The 21,789-nt window shown below is 39.8% G+C and overlaps 1 protein-coding gene across 1 annotated transcript in view; it reads right to left on the reverse strand.

Annotated features, from left to right (window-relative positions):
- Positions 1-15,964: 15,964 nt before the first annotated feature.
- Positions 15,965-21,789, reverse strand: part of SLC1A1 (solute carrier family 1 member 1) — a 309,344-nt gene continuing 303,519 nt past the window's right edge. The window contains exon 12 of the mRNA XM_085632941.1: positions 15,965-19,863. Within this exon, the coding sequence (XP_085489067.1) occupies positions 19,614-19,863 (250 nt within the window). The 3' untranslated portion in view covers positions 15,965-19,613. The remainder of the gene's footprint in view (positions 19,864-21,789) is intronic.

Genomic DNA, 21,789 nt, shown 5'->3' on the forward strand with positions numbered 1-21,789 from the left:
TTTGTTCAGACATGGATGTATATCAATATTATGCTTTATCCCCCTCCCTTTCTCCTCCATCATTATTTATTTACTTCTGTTGTCTTATTGCTTTTATCTTAATAAACATATTCTTTGAAATGCAGAAGTGTAATTTGTGAATTGCAATTGTATTACTCTTTGGTAGATTCGTTGTTGTAATTAGCAGGGCCCATACTAAGCCCCTTCTTACATTTCCTTAAACCCCTCACCTTTAGTAGATTATTCCCTATTTTCCAGCCTCATCACCATGTATGTACCGCTCACATTTACTACCAAAACATAGACCTACCTGTGCAGAGATCTACACCAATGTGGCAGAGAACTCTGCACAGAAAAGATAGGAGAGACAGATGTCTCTGCCTGTAGGTTTGTGAATTACATTTTGTAATATGTGAATAGTAACACTGTATAACTACTTTGTGTATTGTATTGCAAAACACAGTTTGTGAATCGACACACGTGATTCTGAGCAAATCATTTAATCATCCAACCTGAAAAAATTGAAATAATGTAATATGTTTTGCAAACATATAAACTCACACTTAAATAATCTCCCAAGAATGTACAGCGAAATTATGCTTAGAACTAGAACTGTGCAAAGAAAATAGCAGCACATACACGCATGCATACATTTTCAATAACGTCAGTTATGTGGAAGAAATATGCGATGTATATTAAAAATAGCAGTAGAAACAGAGTAAAAAAGACTTACAAAATGAAACAATGAGCAGCAAGTCCACTGTAAATTTTGGGTACTGGACGTAGAACGTAGAACGTGAACTAATGGAAAGTGGATGGTGAGCTTTCAGTACCAGAAATAAGTATAAACTGGCTGTGGAGGGTAAGATGTTGTGGAAGAGTAGGTCTCTCTAGGGCACTGCATCGGGACAGCAGCTGCCATGGCATCAAATGTGCCACAGAAATTAAAGAAACAAGGCAAAGGTAGGACTAGTGACGTGGAGGGGGCTTGGTCATGGTCTGGAGTGTGATAAAGGTCTAGTGGCATAGCATGTGTTCCGCGGGCCCTTGTACAAGCATGGAATATGGATCCTTTACCCATAGGAGTAGGAAACAAACAGCCATAAGTGGGGTACAGGGGGCTTCTTAGCCCTTAGTGCCCTGGTGTCATTTCATCTGATGCCCTAATGATAACTACAATGTATTTCATACACTGGCAACAGCTACACACACACCTGTCACTTAGTGTCACTGTGCTTAGAAATGGCATAATTACTGTACTGAAGCACCATTTAAAAGCAATATAAATATAATATTAACTATTATTGTTGTTATTATTATCATTATTATAATAAAAATAACAATAACAGCAACAATGATGATAATAATAATAATAATAATAACAACAACAACAACAACAATAATAATAATAATAATAATAATAACAATAACCATCATCATCATAACCACAATCATAATGATAATTACAATTACAATCATAATCATAATCATAATAGCGAGCTAATTTCAAGCACTCACTCTTTCTTCATCAGTCAACTTCAAAAGCAAGCTATTTTGGCTTTCTCACACCTCTTTTAAATGCACTTTTTATTTGTAAAATAATTTTTACATAAAGCTCACATATCCTTCATCATGTTTGTTCTTGTAGGTGTGTCCAGGAGAGTTTCTGCTGCCCTTCTGACTTTCCTGTTAATTACTCAGGCAGTATGAAGAGGATGTCTGCTGAGATGTTCTACACAAATCCTGTTCCATTGCCTGCGCTCTGAGATTTGTCTTTGAATAATTGTGGAAGGTGACATTATGCTTTCATGGTTTGCTGGCTCCAAATAGAAGACATTCATCACATTAGCGTTTATTGCTTGGGATAACCTCTCTGTACTGTATCTCTGGTACGCGTGGTTGCACTTTGGCATCCTCGCTCAAACCTGTTCAAGCGCGGCACTGAAGAAAATACAGTATGAAAACAGTGCCGGGGTCCTGTCTTGTCCCACCTTAAAAAACACACATTGGTGCTGTTCCACCTTAAAAAACACACATTGGTGCTGTTCCATCTTTAAAAAAAAACATTGAAAAGGCACCAGCTTCTTTTTTCATTGTATTTTTTGGAAATGCCAGTACAAGAAAGTCATGGATTCTGCACAACTGTTGACATGAGAAGAGATGTGAAATGTAACTGAGGGCTAATCCTGATAGGACTTTATTTTTTGGTGGTTTGACAGGCTCACACTATTCTACATAAGTTCCAAAAATGCAGTCATGTCTATGATCAAAATAGGACATTAAGAGCACCCTTGACTGCCTTCACAAACCATAAACTCTGATTGCAGCAAACTCACAAAATAAATATCCCCCGAGAGAGATCATAATTTTTAATACAGCGCAGCAACCAAAGTTGCTGTGCTGTGTTGCCCGTGGTTGAACACGCTGCACAGATTGGGCTCCTGCTGCTATTGGCGCTTTTTCCCACGCACACTCTGGTAGACATGGATGTGTGCTGCTTACCACAGAATAGGTTTTGCATTGGAAGCATACCAAATTTCCATGTCTAGACAAGCATAGACAGGCCACAAGCATTCGATGTATGATGTGAACGTGTTTTTTTTTCCAGAAATGAAAACATTTCTTCTTGTTAGCGCCTGCTTTAAAGAGGCAAAGCCAGGTCTTGCGAGTTTGTGAACATATACCGAAAGATGTGAGGAAAATGAGATACCTAGGTTTCAATCGTCATTAAATCCATATTTTCCCTCAAATGATTCTGAAAAATATGAGAAGGAACAAGATGTACAAAGTCAAAATGTATTATTACAAATGGGTTAGAGATTGAGTGGGTTAGCTGTCCAAACGGATGGTGTCCTGGAGAGACAATAACCATCTGATCTGCAATGTGGAATGAGTGTAGGAACTTGGATTTTGGATGCAGCAAAGTATGTTGGCTTTAGTGTGTATATCATATTCTCTATTTTGTAAGAACTGATGCCCTTCAATAGGAATGTTGAAAGAAATATTGGTATCCGGCAGTTTTTGAACATGGGGCAGCTTGCATAGCAAGTCCATCAATTTCCTAGAGCATGTCAGTATTCTGTGAGCTTAGATTAGCAAAGTGTGGGAGGCCCTTTAAATGCCTGGGTGTGTCTAAGCAAGTTGGAAAACCAAGAAGGGCCCTTTGTCGTTTAACGTTGTATGTAGGGCATTGAAAGGGAATTAGCTGGGCATTTCACTTCCCAATCAATGCTTATTGATCCCAAACCTTGGCTTTGGATTATGAAGGTTGCAGCTTTTAAAACATCTGCTTGGATTTGGAGCTCACATTTATGCCCTGCTTTTAAAGGCCTGGTCAGGGGTTTCTCTGGAGGGTAGCTTCATATCTACCTTGGCCACATTCCGGGAATCTGTGAGTTTAGGGACCACTCTGTGTTCATGTATGCCTGAACAGTCATTTTTCAGAAGCTGCTCAGATGCTAAATGTGAACCATGAATTCTTCTTTTAACACAACCATTCAGGGACCAAAGTTTACTCCCAGATTTTTCTACAGCTTTTTATGTTTTGCTTGGGGTGCATGATAAACTCATGGAGCACAACAGCCATTCCTCATCCTTTAAATCTTGATAGGCTATTGTCTCCTCTGATGGCAATCAATCAAATTGTATTTCTAGGCTGTACTTTTCCTACTCACTTAAGGCAGAAATTTCTTTTGTAGCTTTACTATCTTCATTTTCCTTTATGTTATTCTGTTTCTCTCTCTAAAGGGCTATGCGTTGCTATTCCTTTAATGTTCTTGTTCAATGGCTATTTGGCTACCTACTTTTGTGGCATTGCCCCTCTATTTCTGAGTTGTGGACGATGTAGCTACTGTGTGTCAAGGCCACTAACCTGCTCAGTGCTGAAGTGATGTGAATGCGATCTATCCCATCTTCAGATATGCTCACCAATTGATAAAACAATAGGCAAATGCACCAGTTTGGGAGAAGAGAGAGGGTGTTGTTGAAAAGGTACCAGTTATTTATGGAGCCTCGAAGCTGTGATCTTCTGTCAATCTTTTCCTTGATTTACCTTACTGGACTTTCTACTCTTAGATCAAGTTTTTTTTTATAGGGCATGAATTACCTGTTTTTGCAACAGAAGTTCACAATCAGTTAAATCACCACAAATTACAGATCTACATTCACCATATTCACTCAACTAAACTCAGTATTTTGAACACGCAACACTTAGTCAATGTTATTAGGGTATCAAAACTCTCTTTGGAGTTCGCTTCCCAGAATAAATGTTCTTGAGGCCTTTTTCCTAGGAAATAGTTTTTGTTCTCCCAAATTAATGTTCATAATGGTAGGTACAGGTTAGTAGTCTTTATACTAGCTCACTGCTTGGGAAAACATTTTCAAATGTTGCCTTATTTAGGTTCGTGTTTACAAAAATAGCTTGCAGGTAAGGTCTTTGTGCTTAAGTCAAGGTGATTGGTTGGAGGATGGAAACATAATTTTTGTTTCAATTTATTGCACCCCTTTGTAAATGTAAATGTGCAGATATTTATATAGCGCAAATCACCAACTGGTCTCTAAGCGCTTGCTTAGGGAACCCGTCCTGGTATTCCCCTGTGAGATAACCCAGCAGGGCATCCACAAGGTGAAAGCCAGGCATCCCGCCGCGAGGGGCCATTGTGGAGATTAAGCAAGCTATTGCCCAGAGTCGCAGAGTGTGAACCCATGAATCGAGTATGCACTGGAGCGAGAATTATCGGGTCCATGGACAATTTATGGACTCAGGACCCAGCTGAGCCAGGAATTGAACCCTGGTCCCGGGCTGACCTCTGCTTCCAGGTCTGCCTACTCTAACCAGTGAGCCACACTTCTCCTTTGTATACTAGAGAATAATGTATGAACTTCACTTTTTGACATTTTCAATGCTCTTTTTAAATTCTTGCAAAGAATAAACGATGTTCTAGTCTTCTCTTTCTTTTCAGGTTGGACCATCTGTGTCACCACACTGTGAAGAGCAGCAGAAGCACACACTGGGGAGGAGTCAGTCCAGTCAAGATCCATGCTTTATCGGAAGAGCTTCCTGTTGGAAGCCGAAGACTCTGGCTCAATCCACAGAAGTAATTTTAAATTTGCCATCAAGGATCGCCTAAAAATTATGGGTCCCTGGGAGTAACAATACAGGAATCTAAGCCTGGGGCATATTTTTTAACCTCGCCTAACTTCGGAGAATTTACACTTTTGCATGCCGTGCAAGTAGCGACACTGTGTGATTTAATACAGGACTGACTTACTGTTTGGAGAAAGACTATCCTGAGTCCAGGGGTTGAATTTGCACATAGGTCATCTTCTGAATTCTTCTTTGGCGCTCTTTCCACTATCACTGCCACCTACTTTTCTGGAATTTGCCCTCTCTCTAATAAACCTTATATACTTTGCTGCTTTCTCCCTGATTCTATGATTCCTATACAGAAGATCTGTTGGAGTTTGTTTTTTGCTTTCTTGGAAACCTCCCGATTCGTTGTACAGCACAGCTGCTTCAGCTGTGTCACTGTGCTAGCATCTTTTATTTCCAAATGTAGTTCACTTACAGTGTCTGGATTTTATCTTGACTGATGAGACTGTTGTGTGCTAATGAAAGTGCCAGCACTGCAGACTGATGTGTGGGTCTTGGCATTCACCTGCTAAGTGCTGAAAGACTTCATACCACCTCAAGAAGGGTTTGATAAGCTATCAAGCTGCTTACATTGTGGTAGCCAGTTGAGCACAAATATTTTCTAAAGACAGGTGGTGATGAATTATAGAGTCACAAAATGCAGAATATGATTACTGCGCATATGTGGGTCAAAAAGACTACTTGTCACGACAACAATGCAAATGAATTGCTAGAATAAACATGTCATTCTGTTAGTTGACCCATGCTATGTTTTTGGAATTGTCCGAACAATAAATTATCAATATAACTGCAATTGAAGAAGTGCAGTATTTTGAACTGATTTACCCTTCCCACCCACACACACAACCTCTCACTTTTAACTTTGCTTGGTCAGCCACCCTTAACCCAACCGGATCGCAGGAAATCATAGTTAATCATCCTGAGAGTCTATTCTAGGTCTGGGTAGGTGGCAATTTTACACCGGAACAACACTGAAAATCCTACAGTCTTATTGAACTTACTAGGAGAAACGGAAATTCTGCAATGATACCAAGTGTTCAGAACCCCTCTTATGAAAGAGGGGTTCTTTGATAAGAGGGAACCAACCCCTCCTGAACAATTCTCACTGTGACCTTTATCCTTGATGGAAACTTGGACTGGGGCCAGAGGTGCTGCTGGACGACTCCACTGACTGTACTGGCTCGACTGAGACAAGAGGAAAACTGAGAAGTTCTAAATGAATACCCAGTGAGAAACCTCCTGTCCAATTACTTGCAGCAGTTGGGGCCATATGCAAAACAATGAAGAATAAATACACCTTGAAACTGGTTACAGGTTTGTCACTTGTAGATTTGATGAGCATATAATGCATAGACACATGAAAGGCACACACTCTCAGATACAGAGAGTAACACACCTCCAGGAAACCATGCACGAGGGAGGGAGCAGGGAGTTTGTGTCACCCCATGCACAGATCAAAGGACAGACATGGCCACTGCATTTGTATTCCTGGCTACATACAGCTTGAACTGTTTCTCAGAGCTTACTCTATCAATTCAAAGAGAGGAGCAATAGGAAAGCCACCAGAGTCACTGGTTGTTGCAAGTGTGGTTCACATGTTGATCAGTCCACACTACAGCTGTTGGTTGTTGTACCTGTCATTCATGAGGTATGGAGCATTTTCTCTTCACAAGCACATGGCAATTTCATGGGAATACTGTAGGTTTGTGTCTGCATAAGAAGTGGCACCCTATTCGCTTCATGTTGTGTTGTGCAGTTAGGGCAACCAAACTTTTAGATATTCCCTGGAGACTATTAACACTGAATTTGACTTCTGTTTTTCTCCCATTATCAGATGTTTTTTGTTCCAGTTATGGTGAGCAGGGTCAGAGCTCGGGTATTGGGTGCTCGCAACCCATCATGTACTTTTAAACATCCTAGTAATGCTGGCTAAGTGTGATATTTTGGGATTTGTTGAAGCAAGCTGGGGACGTTTCATTGTTCATTTGCTTTTATACTGTTTCTTGGAATGGGAAGAGGGAATTCTTGGCAAAACAAAAAAGCACCCCTGTGTCTAGAGTGGAAAAGGGGAGTGGGGAGGATCCCTTTTAAAGCATGGTTTTCCTCACCCACCCATGGGTGGCATGCTTCATCATTGGGTAATCTCCTTGCACTGAGAACCTAGTTGCAGTGCGGGCTACAACCCCCTCTCTGAGAGGGAGGAGCTCAGGGATGTTTTTTCAATGTGGTAAAGAGGTGCTTTTTTGTGTTGCCATATTTGATCAGAGGAGAGTCACACCCTGATGGTCGTTAAACCTCCTCAGGCCTCTTTTGTGTGTACTAAAGAAGGAATTCTTGCCAGCTGTTAGTTGACTGTAATGTCTTTGAATCCCTGACACAGAACTTAACTTCTGCACGTCCCCACCGTCTGTTACGGGGCTCCCTGGACCTTCTCTGGGTCACTTTGCCTGTTACTTGCGGTGATCAACACTCATGCCAGAGCCAGAGGAATCTGTAAGTCATGGTGAGCATTGGACTTCAACTGGTGCTTTTGAGTAGGGTCCATCTTTGCCAGATTCTCTGACACCACCTGTGCTCTATCTCTATTCTATCCCAGTTCATTGTGGCAGTGATGGTGTATGCTCACCAGCAGCTTTCAAGTTTCTATGGTGCAAAAAATAATTTGTCTCTAATTCAGCAATTCCTTCAGACCCGTAGAATCAGAGGGGGTCGAATAAATCAGACTTGTTCCAGGTGCAGGGGAGATGTATTTCTTGCTACCTGGGCAAAAACAATGTGGAAACCGATTTGTGTGGATTTGAATTCTAGAGTGGGCTTTCAGTTCCAAGTCTGTCTCTGGTCAGATTTAGCCCTTGCAGTCCTTTTTAGAGCTCCCACTTAGACACTTGCTGTTATTATATCAATGTTTTGCCATTATTTTCACATAGATTGATAGATGTGTGTTCCTCTCAGGTACTGGCAGACAAGACATTGCTGAAACTGAGTGAAGTTATAAATTCAAGACATGCGCATCCATTAGGAAGGAATGTGAAAGAAACCTATAGGTCACTCATCTTATGAATAAATAGTTGGACAGCCTGCTAAATGTACTCGATGTTTATAAAATAAATGCTGAACAGAGAACACATGTAATGTTGAATTTTATTGTAAACATACTGACCAAAAAAAATCAATGCAAAAAAGTAATTTTTATTTTCTGGATTATCTAGAGAAAATTATGAAAACTGGCACTTCTCATTATTCTTTATACAGATTTTGTATTTTGATACAGGGATGATTTCATACATCGATTTATTGTTATATGTCCATGCAGCATTTTCAGACAGTTCTTGATAAGCCTCTGCACAAATTCCATGGTCCACCCTAGTCTGGGTTCAGACTGTGTATGCGTCCATCATTGCTTGAAACCATGAAAGTCTTATGCATGCGTATATTCTAAAAATGTACCGTTTCAAAGCGATGGTTTAAGTGCTTATATGTTACAAAAAGCGTGATAATTGAGTGCACTTTTCAGACACAAATGGTTCAAAGCGATGGTTTATATACTAATATCATTAATTCTAAAAAATGTCTCTTTGAAAGTTGTATTGTGGAAATCAACATTTATTGGTGGCAATGTATCAAAGAGCAGGAGTGGACTACTGGCAGCAGTGGAAGAAAATTAGCAATTGAAAAATCTGTGGAAGTTAAAAACTACTCTTACATCAACACTGGTTGTATGCATCATTATCAGATTTTATTATAACTTGTACAGGTGAACTTCTAATGATAACATTTCACTTTGATTTGCCTGATCAAACCATTATACGTAGGCAAGAAAGCGATATACAGAGCAATTTGTAGTTATCCGTGTATTTCAGCTGTAGCTAACTCGGAAAATATCTACACATGCCCACACCTATAGGTTGAAGTTCATAGTACACAGTGGCTGTCATCTTTTCCATACTTTAGGTGCTAAGCATAGTCAGTTAGAAGACTTGATGCTATCCTGTAACTGCATTCACATTCATGTGGGTTGTTTATTCATAGAAATGTCCTTTTTGCATCGCAGAGAGCCATGTATGTTTCACTTTCAATCCAGGTCACTGTTTTAGTGTTCCACTCCTGTGATTCCAAGAGGATTTTAAGGATGTTGACATATAAAACTAAACAAGGGTCAAAAGGAGAATTACATTAATCTGGTCAAGCCCAAACAAAAGAGAGAGTTCACCCCGATTTAGACCAAAAGGGACAGGGTAGTTAACACTTGTAAAGAACAAAATTTTCTTCTGTGTCAGGTACACTAAGCTTAAAGTGGTTTAAAGTAGTATGCACTGAACACAAGTATCCACTTCAATATAACATATCGTAGCTAGTCTGTTTAGGTAAGTATATAAATGTTTTATTTCTACACCAGATAACAAAAGACCTGCTTTTGATTGCAATTGAAAATTATTTGTTAAAAAATCATCATACTAATATGACTGATTGACAATTTATTCAACAAAACTTATCATGAAAATCATTACAAATAAATAATACTCATATCAGTTTTATACATTCATTTTATACATTCAAAGAAAAACAAACAATCAAAACCATACATTGACACAATTAATAATTTTGTTAAGTCTCGTTGAATATATTGTCAATCAATCATTTTAGTATGATGATTTTATAACAAACAATTTTTAATTGCAATCACAAGCAGGTCTTTTGTTATTTGGTGCATAAATAAAACATAATATACTTACCTAAACAAACTAGCTAAGATATGTAATATTGAAGTGCGTAATTGGGTTCAGTGCATACTACTTCAAACCACTTTAAGCTTCTACCTGACACAGAAGGGAATTTTGTTCTTTACAAGACTTAATCTGTCAAGCACATCAGTATTTGGCACATAATTAACTTGATTTACAAGAGTGAAACTAGATACATATTTTGGCACATTTTGTGTAGTCTAGTCTTAATTCTTCAACATTCAAGTGAATCCTGCTGGATGTGATGATTTATTATTTATTTTTGCTACCCCTGATATTGTGGTACATCTACGTCCATGCTGATGATTTTATTGCACTGTAAGTTGATTTGCTATTCTTTGAACTCACTGTTATGCTCTCCACAGGCCATCCTGCAGTATGCTGCTCTTTCCAGTAGTATGGTCAATGTGCTATATAGGGTTTTAGTTGATCATCAAAGAAAATATGGCATCACCACTTGTTTTGCTTATGACTTCTGCAGGTATCCAGAGTGTCACCTATGTTCCTGTGCCTCCATCCTTTTGCCCAATATTTCCTGTTTTTTTTGCTGCTCTGAGCATGTAGCTCTCAGAGAACGTCCATTAGATTTACATTTTCTACAAGCCAGGTTTGGGCACACCGTAGTATTTTAGGAATGAGGTGACCAACTCCACGTCTCTGAAATTTCTGGTGTGTGTATGCAGTGTCCATTATTAGCCTGTTCACATTGCAATGATGTTCCATCAAAGAGCTGCTGGTCGCAGGCAGCAACCTATTGGTTTTACCATTTTAACAATGCATTTGATACTGCCCTACATTTTACATATTGAGGCACAAGAATATAATTGTCAGTATATTTTCTGACATAAATAGGTTGATTAGGTAATTCAGTCTTTAAGTCTTTATGAACCATCTGGAGGACACACAAGTCATTGTCTTTGACCACCTCTTTGATGGTGCTAATAACTAATTAAAAATCATCAGTCGTCTTCTGATTGTGACATAGTGCTCTCAATATGACTATGGATAAGGCTTAGATACTTATTCTGGTACATTCTAGTGAGAGCTGGTCAGACAATTGGTGGCCTTCTGACTGAAACTCTCTTCTTTCTCTGGTAGCAATGTAAAAAAAAAACCTAGAGTTTTTTCCTGATAATACTCAAACTCCAAGATCAAAAGTTAACAAAGTTTCTTCCTCATGCTTTCATTTTTAAAGATGTTTCAGAATGCTTGTCCTTTTCTACCTTTTTGGTCTCTGAAGGCTGTATACCAGACCATCACATACATATCATCTTTGAGCAACTAGGATGCTCTCATGTTTCAGCTTTTAGGGGTCAGCTACACTCGCTTCCCATTAAGAAGAGAACTGCTGTTAAAGCCATCTGTCTCACTCTTCGTGCATTCTACTAATTGGAACCTAGTTATATTTAATATACTTTCGCATACTATATTCCCACTAGACATTTTAGATTGGCTTCTTCAGCTAGGCTGACATTCCTGTACTGTAGGAAAGAAAGTAAGGGTGGTTGTTCCTTTTCAATGCAGGCGATGGGGCAATGGAACACTGTTCATTTCCCTCTTAGACTTCATCCCGACCATCATGGCATTTGGAAATCCCTGAAGTAACTCTCTTCATGACTGTATCTGTTTTGTTTCATAGGCTAAAGTTATTTATATCTGCAATTCAATAGTGTCAGGACATCCTCTGGGTAACAGCAGTGCTTTACCAAGTATTAACGTCACATATAGTCTCCAGAAATATTGCCCCATTGTAGATAATAGAAAATCTACTTTAAAGAGGCCATATTTTGTAATCAACATTAGGATACTAAATTTATGGCAGACAATATTTCTGTACACAATATTTTGACATAGAACCTTCCTGCATGCATTATCAACTGCTCCTCCAACTTCTGGCTTAACTAAATCTGTAATCACTTTTTGTCCCAGATAGAACAAGGCTTGGTAAGATCTAGTCATAATAACATCAGAGCTTAGGTCGATGCATATACACAATCACGCAATCAAAACTTGCATGAGGAAATTACTCCCTCCTCTCACAATATGCCAGTTTAATGAAGTTGAGACAATAACCTGTAACTTCTGAGGTGCTACTGCCTGGCACACCTAACACTTTTAGAGCTTTTAATTGGATAAAACAAATTGTCAAATTGACTGACTGGTTGTGAATTAGTCAGTTATATCGAAAAATGATTGTTGAAGAACCTGGTGCAAGAAACTGAAATTTACAGTTAGATCTTCCAAAGCAATACTTGGTTGGGAACTTTGATATCATTTCAAGGTAGTGTATGCCGTTTAGCAGGTCCCTATTGACTAATATTCTGCTTAAATTACCACTGGGCTCCATGAGATGAATACAGCTGAAAACAAGATATCACTTCTGAACTTTGAAATCCTATGATTTTAAGATGTAGGATGAAAATTTGATTTTGGACATATATAAAAAAAACATTAGTGCTCTGTTATGGCCCCTGAGATGTACAAATTTACCAACACTTTCACACGTTTACAATTATAAATAACATCTTATCTCCTGTGGGTGATGTGCAGAAGAGGCACAGTCCCCATCCACAATCACAGTGAGACGAGAATACTTTCATAGGTATCTCTGGCCATGACGACAAGGTAAAAGAAGCCTTCCTAGATTCAGATAACCAGTGAAGAGATTCCACCACATACAGTATGATGTGTTGCACTATAGTTATTCAGATGCTGATCAATGCTTCACCTCACATGTGAACAGATCGCATTCCGTATTAGAAAAAAAGATGCAAAGAAGAATAAAAAAAGAGGAGCTTCTATGTAGAACAACACAATTTATCTTTAGAGAAGTTGAAACTTAGCAACGATTACTCATAAAAATACTCATCACTCCTCTTCTGAGTGAAGTCTATGGTATGCAATTGTTTAGAAGCAATATCTGGCCAAAATAAAATTTTATTTAAGGGTGTGACTATTAATAAAATAATTGCAAGATGAGCGCTCTGAGGAATAATTGAAATATCAATAAAATATCTTTTGGGTTTCATGGACACTAGCATCAAATGACCTCTCTTTCACTGGTGTTCTACCGAAAGTTTTTTTATTAGCCGCTTTGGAGCTAAGGATGTGCTGGATGCATGTACTTGCGCCCACCCTCCAGGGAAGCGCTGGCACTCCCCCCCCAGACCACCCTCAACACCCGATTTCACTGGGATGGCAGCCCCCCACCCCCTGGTGATCTGAAGACGGCACACGCACATCACACCGACGTCAACAAAAAATGCGGTGGCTGCACTAAGGGTAAGTCCTCTGGTGGGGGGATCTGGTGAGGAACAGAGACACTGGGGGAAAGGGAAGATTTTCCCCTTTCCCCCGCTGTCGCTCTTCAGTGTATTCTTGCGGTGGGATTGCGGCTGAGACTGTCATTGCACAGCAGGAATGCACCCCGTAGACATCAGGAATGCCAATTTTTGAGGGCTCAGGTTTTGACTGATTTTTGCACCCCCCGCCCCGGTGCACTTCTCCCGTTGTTTAGGCTAATTTATATATAGGGATTTATATATTTACTTGTTTGGAAGCAGCCCTTTGGGCAAAATTCACTCCCCAAATTAATTACCACAGGTTTTTGTTGTTTTCCATCCCCTAGGGGCAGATCGCCCATTTTTTAGGCTGGTCTACCCCCAATGTAGACACCTGGGATTTTATTTTGATACATGGCTGAGAGTGACCCCTTGGGCAAGAGTCACTCCCCAATTTTATGACCACGTTTTGACTGTTTTCCGTCCCATTTTTTAGGCCAATCTGCCCCCAAGGGGAAGAAAACCACTAGACACCAGGGGCAGATTTACAAGAAAGTGTCGCATCTGTGAAGATGCGCCACTTTCCCTGCTCCACCCTGAGAAACCCTTGCACCACTATGGCTGCACCGTATTTATAGTACAGCGCACCATGGCACAATGATTGACAGATGCATCAGAAATTCTGACGCATCTGTTGACGCAAAAGTCACGCATTGTTGAAGTCGTGTCGCAAGCACAACGCAACTCCAGCAATGCAGGGGGAGGCCTATCCTCATTGTGCTGCATCACTCCTTATGCCTGCTTCAAGCAGGCCTAAGAATTTGACGCAGTGGCGTCCTAGAAGTGGCGCAGCGAAATCTTGTAGATTTCACTGCGTCACTTCTATGAGGCTTTTTTGCATTGGAACGCCCACCCTTCATACATTATACCTGATGCAGGTATAATGTGACGCAGGGCTTTACAATGTGACGCATCTCCCTAGATGCGTCACGTTGTAAATGGGCCTTATTTTTACGCTGCTGCTGCGTCACAAAAAGTGACGCAACGGCGGCGCAAAAATGAGTGGCTTGTAAATCTGCCCCCAGGGATTTATTTTGATGCATGTTAGGAGGCGGCCCCTAGGTCAAGGGTCCCAGTTAAATATATTGGCATATGTTTAGAGTGACAGCAGATCGGCCATTTTGTTTAAGCCGAGCTGTCCCCAAATGGGGCAAATAACCACCAGATACCAAGGACTTATTCAGATGCATGTTGGGGAGCAGACCTTTCGGTAACAGTTGCTCCCCAAATATATTTGCACAGTTTATGGCTGTTTTCCGTGCTCCCATCCCTGACTGATGGCAGATCGGCAATTATTGTGTACATTGTCCGTAGGGAAAATCTACCAACCCCAGATACTTCTGTAAACTAGGCACCGGGGGAATCCAGGGTGGTGAGTCTCTTACCCAGAAGCACTTGCAAACTTCAAACATACACAAAAAGCACAAATTCTCATCACATTTCTGTGAGTCAAAATACTGAAATCTGCAGGGAGCCACAAATGTCCTACCACTCAGCGTTACCACATGTCTTCTAATAAAAATGGTGCTCTCACTTGTGTGGGTTAGTTTCTTTGGGAAAAGCTTGAGGGATCTACACAAATGACCACTTGCTGAATTCAGAATTCTGTCTACTTTTCAGAAATCTATGGCTTCCTGGGATCACCTATGGTTTTCACCCTGGTTTCCACAACAAACTGAAAGCAGATTAAAAGAAAATAAATTAGGAAAAATGGGCCACCTATTTGAAAAGTTCCAAAGCTGTGGAATTTCTTTTTTTGATTCAGCTCCACATGTTCCGAAAAGTTGGGAAGAACATTAGCACATGAAACTTTTTGTTGATGCCATTTTTAGGAAATAAAACAGATATTTATTTTGTGGAACACTTTTTTCCTATCCCCCCAAAAACATTTTTTTTGCTGTATTTGCCTATTTTCCAGTCTTTTCCAGGAGAATCCACATACTGTGGTTACCTTTAGAATCGACAGGATGTTTGAAAAAAGAACACACATTTGGCCTGAATACCTTATGTGGAAAGAAAGTTACAGAGGCCTAAGCATGAACTACCCCAAATAGCTATAAAAGGGTTTACCATTCTAGGGGGGAAATGTTTATTAGACAAGGGGTTATATTGCACCTGCACTTATATTGGCCCCACAATATCAACACTTTATCAATGGAAGGAGATGTTGAGCCAATAAAACAATTCCATGCTTCCACATCTATGTTTTCCTTGATGATATGTTAGGCGATATTCTAGAGCCGATTTAAGTGCAGGTCGATATCCCTGACCATGATATGTTGTCATACAATCCTTTCAGAAAATTATGAACACGGCGTTTCAAGTTGTCGTACTGCCACCCACTACTTATCACTTTGCTGCTTTAACAAAAGAATAGCCCCTTTCAAATGCAACAAGATAGGGTTTGCCCTGCAAGGGTTGCTTTTTAGTATTAAAGAAGGTACTAAGGCTTTGTGCTTAGAAGATGAGGGCCAGATTATTTTAAATGAATCTTTACCTGGCAATTTTGTACAGTTGTCTGGTAATTTTGCAAGGACTGAGTAATGCAAACAAAAAGGACAAATGTTCTAACTGTCCAAAACTGCACGACGATAGTGAAATTCAGATAAGTGGGCCCCGAAAGTAAACCCACTACATTTTATGATCAATTTGAAACATAAGCACAGGTGCACCACTCGCCAATTTCAAGAACGGAAAAACAGTTGTGTAATCTGTATACAACACAAATATTCTTCAAAGTTTTCCTTTTATTCAAATTTCTATTTTTTAAAAGTGGTCATAAACATCAAAGCCTCATTGAAGCCTCAACTGCAACATAAAACCATTTAATCTATTATATGAAAAATTATCATTTAATTCAGGTTGAACTGATTAAACCACGTTATGTCTGTAAGAGGAATGTATCACCCTTTAGGAATTTCCTCTATATAATAAGAGGAAAAGAGTTTTGAATGGTCTTTTAACTTGAGAAAAATCATTTGTGTGCGTACCAGGTGCCTTGTGCTGAATTCGGGATGAACTGATATAATTTTTTTCCAGTTATCTTATGTCCCTTGCTGTCCCTGACAGTTTCCAGGCACTAAATTAGTACGATTTTGTTGGGTGCGTAACACTGTGAGTATTAGTACAGCTACGCATATAAATATGTTGGTAGACTGCACCTACATTCCACTGCACCCTCTTTACGCGAAATTCTTACTGCTGAAGTGGAGTCTGATTGACCTTCTCTACAGCTAACTAAATGCCAGGTGAGTAGCACTGTGAAGTTCTTACTGACTCCTGTCTTAGAAAAAAAAATGTCTGTGGAGTTGCAGGAGGAGTGTTTCCAAAATAAGTTGGAATTTGGGGCCTTTAATCTTATAAACCCTGTAAACAGCTCTGTACAGTGACGAGAACCAAAGTAACGGTGGTTCCTGTCAATGTATGAAAAGTCTGAAAGATGGCACCACTAAACCTTTAAAAGTTTTAAAGTATTTCTGAAACAAACTCCCAAAGTGGGAGTTTGTTTTAGAAAAACAAAATACTAATGGCCCCAACACCCTGGAGTTTTCTCCCAGGATGTGTGTGGGGGAGATGGGAAGGAGGGCATTATTTTTTCCCTATCCCTTACTGGCAGGCAGTGATGAACAGAAAACAAATGTTTTACACCATGGACCCTAAATAGGGTGGGCAATATAATTTTCTTTCCCTGATGGGCCCTACTCCGTTGGTCTGTCGAAGGAAATATTCTGTAAATGGAGTTGAAGAACAGGCTCTGCCGAAGGAATACTGATGGTCCGTCCAACTCAAAATAGGGAGGGTGGACCACGAATTTGGCAAGCAGAGTACTGTGTTGCATTTACCACAGAGTAACCTGTCCGCCAAACTCTCAATCAGGCCCTCAGGTTCCTAATTTCTAAAACCGCAGTTTAAACTAGTCCCACAATCCGAGAACATTTTTAAGACAGTAGTTAGGGAATTGCTAGCCAAACTGAGTGTGCCACAATGTGTTGCCACTGAGGGCAAATTTGGTTATCAACTTCCAGTCAGTTTTTTTGCTGATAATCAGTCATGAATACTGTCCCCTCTTCCCTCCTCAAACTTCACTGCCAGCTAAATGGCATCTGTGTACATCTGGAAATCTCCTGGACATGCCTCGAAGACATCATTCATTGGCTGTGTTGGATCGCAATTAGAAGAGGAGAGCAGGCAAACCACTGCATGAAAATGAAATATTCTCCTGATACATACTTTTTACAAATGACACCTAGGCATTTTCACTCACCCCAATTTCGTGTTCTAATCCCTCCAGCAGTAGAGTATGCTTCAAAAGTGTCAACGATGGTAGGGAGGACCATGGGAACCAGTACTGTTGAGCAACCCTGAGCTCCTTGCAGGAGTACTTTCACCTAACACTCATTATGCTCTGAATTCTACCTAAACGGAAGGTTGCTACAGAATTAGAAGTAAGCGTAACATATACATTACTTGTTTCACTATCAAAATCCATCAGCTTGGTGGATCCAATCACACATATGCATACTTCTGTTATGTATGTCTCACATAGTGCATTAACAGTACATTGCTTCGCTGTGCTTTTGTAGTGCTACTACCCTATCGGCAGATGCATCAGACTTAACAGACCAATCGTGTTAGTCCATTATAATCGCAGCTATTGGCAAACTACACATTGAGAAACCATATGGTTAAAGAAGATTTGGAAGGCAAACACATGAAAGTGGGAACACAATAAAGCATGTGACAGAAAAATGATAAGGAGCAATAGAGAAGATAAAAAGTTAATGATCAGCTCTGAAATGGTTCATGAGATTAGCAAATGGGAGGCAGTAAGCCCATCCTTGAGATACTGGTCACAGCGGGCAAAAGATTAACACAATTTGCACATTCCTTTATCATCAGCATAGAAATAGATCAGTGATTGAATCACAGTGCATGATTATTCTTGATGAATAAACGTATAATTAAAATTCAATTTTCAACACCTAAATTTATATAAGATGCACTTAGTAAACTTATCCAAAACTGGTTCTTTTTGATGTTGGTTCTGTTTATCTTTGGCACTTTCACTTTTAAATCATAAGAGATCCATGATTTTTTTAACCACAGGAGAGATATATACACCCGAATTATGACCCTACACCTTCTTGCAGAGAACTGCAGTATCTTTCGCATATTGTGGGCACACGGGTGCTTAAAACTGACGACTTCACACTCAATGGAAACATCAATAATTTACAGAAAAATATGTGAAAATTTCATGTAGATATTCCCAAGCCTGGTTGGTAGGTGCAAGTGCAAAACAAAATTCTCATTATGAAGAGGAGTGGTCTGAGGAGAAGCATACCGTGAAGTCAGGAACGTGACTAAGTGCTTTAGTATGGATGGGGTTTGGGATTCCATGGGGAGAGCCCTGGCACCCATGACCAACATTATCAGGGCAATTGCTAGAACCTCGGTTGTGAGTGAGTGATGTGAAAGCGCACAAATGTTCCAAGGAGAGATACCACCCGAATGGCAATCATACGTCTAGCACCCACGCCCTGGACCAGTTCATTATCATTCACAATAAATATGTCTCCTACACAGTGTATACATCTTTCCATGCGGAAAAGATCTACAGGTCGAACTATATTAGTTACATCTTTGCATGTTCTCAAGGCCTTTGTCTGAAATCAGTGAACAAATAGACATGCCTGTCATCATCAAAGGATGCTCTGCCCAGCTGCTGGCAAACACCTCTGAAAGGTAAACTAAGCATCCACAGTATATCAATGTAGACAAAGGGCTTGGATTACTTTCAGTGGTAACTGGTTCTGGTAGGGCATCACGGTGAAGAAACCCTCTAACAGAGTTTCACTCTGGGAGCTCGCCCGGCATCTATCACAAGGGAAAATACTAGTCAATCCCTTTTTACAGTTACAAGGCATGATTCTTTTTTTAGTAGAAAGTAAAAATTTGGCACATATCTGGAACAGTTTAAAATATTGCTGTCTGCAAAACACACAAGATGTACGATCAATGACTTGAGCAAATTGGCACAGTAAGAGATGCTCAAACACAGTTATATGTGCCTGGCCAGCAAGCGAACAACACGTTCCGCTGACCTGATTGTTTATGTTCAGGCTATGAGCATGCAGATTTTGAAATCTCATTTAGGAGTGTCACTTCATAAAAGAAAATTACATATCTCGCAGCTTTTCATTTTCAATAACCCCGCTCACACGGTGCGAAAACTGTCGATCCAAAAATTGAAATAAAATTAGCCATTTGTGTATTCAACACAATGAAGTCGGCATCAGCTTTTGAATCATTCCTTCAGCTGCTAACAGATCTTGCATATCATGATAATGTTCTTTCCTGCTCCGAACCAGCAAGTTGTCAGAACTGCGACGTCTGGGTGAAAGATATCGCATCTGACTTATCAATGGCAAAGCCTCCGTTAACATATGATTTCTTGGTGTCTCCATCCTCCTCATTCTCAAGCATTATTGGTTCGATGGCGAAAGGGTTTGCGATGTTGACTTCGGAGGTGGTGTCCATCTGCTCCAGCTCCTTTTTGGATAGCTTCTCGACAATCCCTGTACCAAACGCATCTCCAAGAACATTCACCATTGTCCTGAAGCGGTCCCTGCAAAACAAAAGTGCATTTGGGAGTAAAAATCTAAACTTTGAAATAGAAAGGAAACTATGTATTTAGATGAAAACCATGACAATCTGTGAGGTGACTATTAGTGTGATAGGAATGAAATAAAATAATTTTGTGTAGTAAATGCAATCTGCAGAGTGAAAGTAAGCATCTGGTCGCCTTGGAGCAGAATGTCTTCATGCAGCCTCTAATCTCATCAGTCCTCCACCAGCATCACCTGCGGGCTCTGAATGGGTCAGTTTTCAATCTCCTCAATGTCTGCATGGTGCCAGCTCCAAAATGAGGTATCACATATACATAGGCTGTCTGGTTTTAGGTTTAAACCTATAATAACTGATAAAACCCCACGGAAAGGGAAATAGCCTTCATCAGTGTAAACATATAAACCCTGACTAAACACCTGCACAACCACAAACTAAATGCCATTCAAAGAAAGGAAAAGGAGAGTGAAGGAGTCATTTTTTTTCTTCCTGAAGGGGCCAATACAATGTAACTTTGCTATGCAAGCTAGCAGCAAAAAAGACTGGGCTCACATTATTCTGCTTAAGTTTTGTTGTTTATGGATGTCACTAAAATATTGTTTGTTCTTCCTTATGCTTTTTTCAGTTTGTTGGTCTTTGATCTAAAGATGCAGGGTTTAGAAGCATGTTTAGGTCTTGTTTAATTATGTATAAACCGCAGAGAATCAGGAAATGTCAAACTAATACTTGATATTTTGTCTGCTTTTGATTCTTTCACTGAGAGGTAAAATGGCTGGTTTCATAAGAATCTTCCCCAATATGTACTATCACATTTACCCACAGACAATGGGTAAAACCCTTGATACATCAGCCCCCAGTTTCTAGTGAGTCAGTATTGATAGTAGGTGAATTGCCAACACCTCAGGCTTTAAACTTTTAATGCAAGGTATAGTGACTAGTATATGTGAAAAGAGTGCTATCACAAAGCATCTGGGATATTGGTAAAAACATGACACCAGACTCTTAGAAAACATGGAACTCAATTTCACTTGGAATGCTGCTGCAAAAAAGGTTCTTTCCAAGTTCAACAAAGATTGGAGTGATATTGTTTGTATTTGCAGTGATTCAGCTACATTTATGAAAAACTTGTGTGATGGCCTGTCCAACTCGATACCTGAGCTGAAGTGCTTCCCTGTAAGAGATCCTTGCCACTTGTTAGATGGTATGCTGAAAGCATTTTTATAGTCTTCAGTTAATGAAGAATGCATTTGACTTTTTAGTCCATTCTGGTGCACGGTTTTGTTATGTGCGGGAACTAAAGTGCAAATATTTCTCATTTTGTGCTTTGTGTGGCATCAAAGAAAGAGTCATCCCAACTGTGTCACTTAGCTGATGGTTCTCAGTACAAGGGGCTGTGAATACTATCTTATCCATTTGGTAACCGTTTACAGAATGTTTGCTGAGTAATGATGCCAAAGGCAAGAAATGTGAGGATCTTTAGTCGCATATTGATAGTGATGTGAAAAAAATACACTCTACTGCATGCTTAGATTTTTAAAAGAAAACATAACTGCTGTAGTGGACATAATAAAAACACTGGAGGCTGCCAACACCCTTGCCTGACAAGTGTTCAGCATAATTAGTGTAGATGTGAAACATCTCCTTGAGAGTGGACCTCATATACACTGAACATACAAGGTCTATATACTATGCACTATCAGTGCAGAAAGCAAGCAATAATAAAAGCAAAATGTTCCATAAACACCGGAAAAACACTGTTTCTGTTGTTTTTAATGGTGCGAAAATGTGTAACCACTGATAACCACTGTTTTCTTAAGGTATTAAAATCACTTGAAAACACTGGAAAAAACCCCACCAGAATTTACCAAAAATAGAAACTGAAAACAGGAAAGCCTACATATACACCACAACATTCAAGTAGGTGATC

Source organism: Triturus cristatus, chromosome 2_1 (genome assembly GCF_964204655.1).
Source record: "Triturus cristatus chromosome 2_1, aTriCri1.1, whole genome shotgun sequence".
NCBI lineage: Eukaryota > Metazoa > Chordata > Amphibia > Caudata > Salamandridae > Triturus > Triturus cristatus.